Genomic DNA, 7,801 nt, shown 5'->3' with positions numbered 1-7,801 from the left:
ACCCGTAGTCATGGCGTAACTTCTGTTGTGATTTGACACTATAATGAATAAAGATTGATTGATTTATTGCTATAGCTGTCAATTTTAGTCCTCGAGTTCATAGTTAAATGCTTTATTTGTTAACTGCTATCAAGGAATATAACTCTCCTTTGTAGTATGCATGAGAGAAGATGCCGCGAGATTAGTGGACTTCTATGCAGTGTCCGCTGATAATGTGTGGGCTAGTCTGGACAGAAAATGCCAGGGCTGAATTTTTGTCCCAGTCCACCCCTGCTGATACAACCCACGCTGGATGGAGCAGCTCTCATATCTAGAAAGCTGACCGAGTTTATTTCTACAAAAATTTTACAAAATAGATGCAAAGTAGAAATTTCACTAAAATATTTGTCAGTGAATTCCAACCAATCTCCCTTTATGGTTGTGAAGTTTGGGTCGACTCAGTCTTCAGGTAACACTAGATGGGACAACCCTCTCACAAAGACCCTGCATGCAGAAATCTCTAGTTCTATATAAACATCCAAAGAAAAACACCAACCAGTACAAAGGGCAGAATTAAGTTGTTACTCACTGATTATTAACATTAAAAAATCGAAATTAAAATTAAAATATCTCAAATTGAACCCCCAAGACACACTGAGATTTCAGGCACAACAAACCCAAGAACTGAAACCCTAAAAGAGTCCCTGCTGTCAGCTGGTCCTGAGCCTTACTCATCAAATAACAGCCAATACGGTTCAACATCAGACCAGCACTGGTTTCCAACCACTAATCAGGGTGAATCAAATTATTCAATGAACAGGAGATGCCTGTCTGGAACATTGGACCAATCAAACCAATACTCATCTATCTAATCATCTATCTTAACCATGAATATAAACTGGCAGAGTATCTCTTTACTATTAGATACTCAAAGCATTGAATTGTATCTTCCCCGATGCTTTGGCAAACATCACCTGACATTCATGTCAATAAAGCACACTGTATTGAAACTGAATTGGAAAACATTACAACAGATTCACTAAATTCAAGTGGATCACTCCCAAGGTTTAGATGTGAGATATATTTAATTCATTTTCACTCCAAAACATTTGGTCTGATGAATCATTTCTACGAATCCAAAGATTTTTTAAATCCTAACCTGGGTTATACAATCTTGAATTTTCAAAGACTGAATGTCAAAACACTTTAACTCAAATAATAAATTAATTAAAAACATGTTGCTGGCAGTAGAAGTGTTTCCTGTGTATTGATTATGTTATCAGTAAAGTCCATTTACAGAGTTGTACATGTGAACAGAGCTGGATGCTGCTCATTGATCCTGACAATAACAACAGCAGAATGAACAGAGACAAAAATAAACATTAGACAGAATGAAAATCATTTTACAAAAATGGTAAAATGTTGATCATCACAGTGATGAAATCAGACTAATGAATGTTCAGTGTCTGAGTCTGAGACAGATCTGCTTCACAGTGCAGAGTGTGTGTGATGGTGAAGTGAGACTCTCAGACCTACAGACACAGAGACACTGAGGAACCAGGAGAGATCCAGAACCCAGGATACAGAGGTTCAGTGAAGGTGGTGTTGAAGGTGTGGAGGTGGATCAGTGAGTCGGCGACTCTGTAGAAGGACAGAGAGCCAGCAGGACAGTCCACATACACTGCTACTCTGTGAGAGACAGAGGAGGAGATGGATGTTTTTCTGTTGTTGTGCCAGACAGAGTAACCAAGAACATCGGAGCAGTTCAGACTCCAGGACTGATCATTTCCTCCAAACCAACAGTATTCACTGCCTCCTTTCCTTCTGATTCTTCTGTAACTCACTGATATATCAACCACTCCTCTCCACTCGACCTCCCAGTAACAGCGACCAGTCAGACCAGTTCTACACAGCAGCTGAGGCCAATAGTCAAATCTGTCTGGATGATCAGGATATGATTGACCCTCTGTCACAAATGTCACCGTCCTGTTGTTGTCAGACAGTCTGAGTTTTCTGTTCACTGTGTTTTCATCCAGTTCCAGTTCACAGGAATCTGATGGAGAGAACAAGACACAACACAGCTGCAGTTTATCATCTGTTGATTCATCAACAACTTCACTGACAGTTACTGAGAGTGAATCATTTCATATTCAACTGTGAACAATGTTTGACTACATTTAAATTAAACTCCAACAGTCCAGTTACTGAACATGAGAGTCCAGATGTCAGTAATGTTCTGCTTGTTTTCTGCTGTGGACCTGAGGATGACGACTAATGGAGATCCACATCAATAAACATGTAGTGAATAAAGACTCACTAATAAAACTGGATCATCATCTTCCACTGCAGCACAAAGAAGCTCTGAACCATCTGCTTTCTAAAACTGTCATCACCTCACATTCAGCACAAAGTTCACACCTTTGACCTCAAACCTCAAACTGTCGTCTGCTACAAACACGTTCACAACAGTCAGAGGAGTGAGGGTCCACCAACTGGTTTCAAGCTGGTTTTCACTGACCAGGGGCCAGATGCAAAAAAACTGTGTGTAAACAAAGACAGAAAAACACATTGTTTTCTTCAGGATTATAAAGCTGTGAGTTCACATGGTTCTGTTTCATGAATCTCAGTCTCTGTGGAAGTGGACGCACATACAGGAGCCTCATTTCCACAGTGAGACAGACATGGATGTAGACAGTAAACACTCCCTGAATCATGTGTTTGTATTAGGGGTGGGCATGATTAATCGATGACTAATAATTTATCATTAAGAATTTTGTCGATCACGTGGAATCTGATGGATCTAATGTGTGTATCAATGAGGTTGTGTTGTGTTGTGCGTCTTGAAGCAATACAATGAATTTCACTACGTGGCAGCAACAATTTAAATTTAAATTTAAAGAGAAAAATGAATATTCAGCTGCAGTAGGCGTCGCAGTTTTGATTGGGAACATTTCGAGCTGAAAAATAACAAAGCTCATTGTAAACATTGCAATGCTGTGTATAAGCAGCGAAGCTTTGGTTTGTTATTTATGAGGAGGTTTGGCTCAGAGCCTCGGGCTCCGCTGCCATTAGGAGCGCAGCATATCTTTTTGTTCTGTTTAATAGTTAAACAATTAAACGTTAACTGCTGTGTGTAAGAGGATTGTTGTTGGACTATAATTTCTTATTGGAATAAAAGATTTCATTGAGGAAAAAAGACGCTTTCTTAATATTTTTTGCCATAGGCATTTTTTTTAAAATAAAAAAATAATACTGAATTGATAATTGATAGTTAATGTCCTGATGATCGATCAAGGAAATTTCTTCAAGTGCCCTTCCCTAGTTTGCATATCAATACTTGTGTCTGCTTCAGCAGTCTGTCAACCAGTCAGTGAAAAGAGCTCATCACACATCTGGCCCCAGGTCTGTAGTCAGGGAGGAAGTGGAAGATAAATCCACCTCAGCTCACTTTACTCAACTTGTGACACATTAATTATGACCCGTTGTTGTTGTGACTTGTAGGTTCATTAAACACATCAGAGAAGAAAACTGAAGGTTTCCCGAACACAACTTATGTCAGTCAAAGGTGTAAACTACCAGCTTATGAGCAGCACCTGAAGGCAACAAACGCCTTCTATAGAATCACTGGCAGTCAAAAAAACAGAAGAAACAAAGCCAGCTTTGTGTTGACGCCATTGTTAATAAAATGTATTGATTGGTTGTGTTGGATCAGCTGTGTTCTCATGAATCAAACTTAAAACACACTCACACTTCCTCAGACCAGGTCTCAGTCTCTGTGGTCCACAATGGTCCACCCTGGAGGAAGAAACAAAGTCAGAGTCAACTTCATCACCTTCACTCATATCCACCATGAAACATGAAGCAGAGCTCCTCAGTCAGTCAGAGAGACAGAGACACAGTGAGAGAGCTGCTGGTGTCAGTCCATCTGTCCATACCCAAGAGTGTCCAGTCTCCAGCGCGGATCCTCCAGTCCAGCAGACAGCAGCTTCACTCCTGAGTCTCCTGGATGATTGTAGCTCAAGTCCAGCTCTCTCAGATGGGAGGGGTTGGAGTTCAGAGCTGAGGCCAGAGAAGCACAGCCTTTCTCTGTGATCAGACATCCTCGCAAACTGAACACACACACACACACACACACACACACAGGACCTTACTGTCAGTGTAAACTCTGAGCTAAAACTTTCATATTAGTGCAGTTTAAAAATCAGCAGAAGATGCTCACAGTTGTAACAGGACTGTAACAATCACTGACACTAATGAAGCATTGTGTTGGCTTAGACTCAGCACTGAATGTGTGTATTGTATTTGTTGATTGTATCAGCCATTTTTATTATTCTTCACAATCATTGGTTTGTGATCAGCAACATCCAATCATCTTCACACAGGTGTACAGGGAGAGGGTTGATGTGACAAAGTGTTGCTGAGAGGAAGACTCTGACTGTGGTCTGAGTTTCCCGCCTTCCCAGAGATTTTCCTGCAAGATCTTATCTAGGTGTTTTTTATTGAACTTCTGTGCTGGGGCCCATACCACAAACCTAATTCAACTTAGTTTGGCTGTCTCAGGGTTTTACCTGCTTCACTGAGTCCAATACTGGTGACCCTGATTAACTAGTAACCTGAAGCTGGTTATTAACTGGCTCAGTTAATTCTGGTTCTGCAATCCAGCATCGGTAGTGTTTAAATTAAATAGGCGGAGATGTTAATTACAAGCAGCATCATCAGAACAATGACTGAAATACTGAATATAAAATGAGATGAAGAGGTGAAACACATGAGAAAATTTGGTCGTAGAAACACAAAAAATCATAATCAACTAGGTGAAATGTAAAGAATAAGATCACAATGCTGTAGAAACACAAGATAATTTCCAAATATTCAAAGTGTGTGAGTGTATGAATAATATATATCTTTACTATAGAGTGAGTATTTTTTGTTTTTCTGTCCCTGATGATAAACAAACTATTTGAATATCTGAGGCACGAAAAGTGAAACTAACATCATCATCACTTTTACTCCTGCCTAAAGAAAACATGTTTTAAGCGGATGACAATGTTATATGAAGGAACAATTGAATGTAAGTTCACATTCAGGCTACACTATATCCTACTAGTGTCATGGTCTCAGCCTGGAGGCTCCAGGTTTTTGGTTTTTGGACTTTCTTGGTTGGGTTTTCTGTGTTTTGGGTTTCTGTTCTGGGTTTTGAGTGTTTTCTGGTTTGGGTGTTCTGGTTAGTTTAGTCTTCCCTGTCTTGTGCTCTGTTTCCCTGTGCACGTCCTGTTTTGTTTTGATAGTCATGTCACCCCAGTGTCTGAGTTCTAGTTTTGCTTCCTTTTGTTAATCATCCCTGATGTGTCCCACCTGTGTCTGATTCCCCACCTGTTCTCCATTGTTAATCAGTTCTGTTCCTTTTTAAGAGCCCTTGTTCTGTCTTGTCCTTGTGGTATCATTGTTTGTTTGTAGGTTGTGAGGTTAAATGTGTGTTTTGGCGACTCATGTTTGGACTTTGGTTTTTCTTGGAATAAATTCTTTGACACGGCTCCCATCTCCGCATTTGGGTCCACCCTTTACCCCTACTCACCTCAAGGACGTGACAACTAGAATAAGTAGGTTTAACTACTAGTTTTCTCAATCAGTGTTCTGCACAAAAACACTAAACTGGTGACAATCAGTCAGCAAACCTCCTCAGTACAATATTACCACATTAAATACAAGATGATAAAAATGAATGAAAAGTCTTGTAGAAAAGTCTACAAAAAAGATCCTTACCTGAGACCTTCCAGTTTACATTGTGGTTTCTTCAGTCCAGCAGACAGCAGATTAACTCCTGAATCCTGCAGGTTGTTGTTACTCAGGTCCAGGTCTCTCAGACTAGAGGACTGGGAGCTGAGGACTGATGACAGAGCTTCACAACTTCTCTCTGAGAGTTTACAGCCACTCAGTCTGAAGAGGAATTCAGAAATAACTATTAACATACTCAATATTTTAAGAATATATGTAAAGGTTTAAAGATAGACACTTACCCGAGACCCCCCAGTTTACAGTGTGGACTCTCCAGTCCAGCAGACAGCAGTTTCACTCCTGAATCCTGCAGGTCGTTGTTACTCAGGTCCAGGTGTCTCAGACTAGAGGACTGGGAGGTGAGGACTGATGACAGAGTTTCACAACTTCTCTCTGAGAGTTTACAGCCACTCAGTCTGAAGAGGAATTCAGAAATAACTATTAACATACTCAATATTTTAAGAATATATGTAAAGGTTTAAAGATAGACACTTACCCGAGACCCCCCAGTTTACAGTGTGGACTCTCCAGTCCAGCAGACAGCAGTTTCACTCCTGAATCCTGCAGGTCGTTGTTACTCAGGTCCAGGTGTCTCAGACTAGAGGACTGGGAGCTGAGGACTGATGACAGAGCTTCACAACTTCTCTCTGAGAGGTTACAGCCACTCAGTCTGAAGAGGAATCAGCAGAACAAAAGAAATCAATTTTAATTTTAATTTTCTTTCTTGACAAAAGATAGTTAATCTAAATGGATATATGTGCACATACACAGCTCTGTTAGATGCTTTGACCACTGGCAGCAGCCTCAGAAGAGCCTCCTCTAAAGGAGAGTATTTCTTCAGGTCAAACACGTCCAGATCTTCTTCTGATGACAGTAAGATGAAGACCAGAGCTGACCATTGAGCAGGAGACATTTTATCTGTGGAGAGACTTCCTGATCTCAGGGACTGTTGGATCTGCTCCACTAGAGAACGATCATTCAGTTCATTCAGACAGTGGAACAGGTTGATGCTTTTCTCTGCAGACAGATTCTCACTGATCTTCTTCTTGACGTACTGGACTGTTTTACTCTTGGTCTCTGACCGACTTCCTGTCTTTGTCATCAGACCTTGTAGGAGAGTCTGATTGGTCTGCAGTGAAAGACCCAGGAGGAAGCGGAGGAATAAGTCCAGGTGTCCATTTGGACTCTGTAAGGCCTCGTCCACAGCTCTCTGGTAGAAGACTGTTGGGTCAGGCTCGTCCCTGAAGAGTTTAGGTAAGCAATAGGTTGATTGTTTATACGACAGCAGATTGACTCCAGAGTTGATGAAGGTCAGATGGACATGAAGAGCAGCCAGAAACTCCTGAACACTCAGATGGACGAAGCAGAACACCTTGTCCTGGTACAGGCCTCTCTCCTCTTTAAAGATCTGTGTGAACACTCCTGAGTACACTGAGGCTGCTCTGATATCGATGCCACACTCTGTCAGGTCTGATTCATAGAAGATCAGGTTTCCTTTCTGCAGCTGCTCAAAAGCCAGTTTTCCCAGAGACTCAATCATCTTCCTGCTCTCTGGACTCCAGTGTGGATCTGTCTCAGATCCTCCATCATACTTGACCTTCTTCAGTTTGGACTGAACCACCAGGAAGTGGATGTACATCTGAGTCAGGGTCTTGGGCAGCTCTCCTCCCTCTCTGGTTTTCATCACCTCCTCCAGAACTGTAGCAGTGATCCAGCAGAAGACTGGGATGTGGCACATGATGTGGAGGCTTCGTGATGTCTTGATGTGGGAGATCATCCTGCTGACCTGTTCCTCATCTCTGAACCTCTTCCTGAAGTACTCCTCCTTCTGTGGGTCAGTGAACCCTCTAACCTCTGTCACCATGTCAACACACTCAGGAGGGATCTGATTGGCTGCTGCAGGTCGTGTGGTTATCCAGAGGCGAGCAGAGGGAAGCAGTTTACCCCTGATGAGGTTTGTCAGCAGCACGTCCACTGAGGTGGACTCTGTAACATCAGTCAGGATCTCAGTGTTGTGGAAGTCCAGAAGAAGTCGACACTCATCCAG

General features: G+C 41.7%; 1 protein-coding gene across 1 annotated transcript in view; it reads right to left on the bottom strand.

The window, feature by feature from the left end:
- Positions 1-1,102: 1,102 nt before the first annotated feature.
- The window catches only part of LOC111240387 (NACHT, LRR and PYD domains-containing protein 12-like), a gene marked incomplete at its 5' end in the record, with an annotated part of 19,678 nt that continues 12,979 nt past the window's right edge, over positions 1,103-7,801 (bottom strand). Inside the window, 6 exon segments of the mRNA XM_022770385.1 lie at positions 1,103-2,032; positions 3,728-3,774; positions 3,915-4,088; positions 5,743-5,916; positions 5,997-6,170; positions 6,251-6,424. Of these exon segments, the coding sequence (XP_022626106.1) occupies positions 1,512-2,032; positions 3,728-3,774; positions 3,915-4,088; positions 5,743-5,916; positions 5,997-6,170; positions 6,251-6,424 (1,264 nt within the window).

This window comes from Seriola dumerili, unplaced genomic scaffold (assembly GCF_002260705.1).
Source record: "Seriola dumerili isolate Sdu_G_001 unplaced genomic scaffold, Sdu_1.0 BDQW01000025.1, whole genome shotgun sequence".
In the NCBI taxonomy this organism is placed as follows: domain Eukaryota; kingdom Metazoa; phylum Chordata; class Actinopteri; order Carangiformes; family Carangidae; genus Seriola; species Seriola dumerili.
The sequence above is the reverse complement of the archived record's forward strand: the minus strand, read 5'-3'. Positions and strand labels throughout refer to the sequence as shown.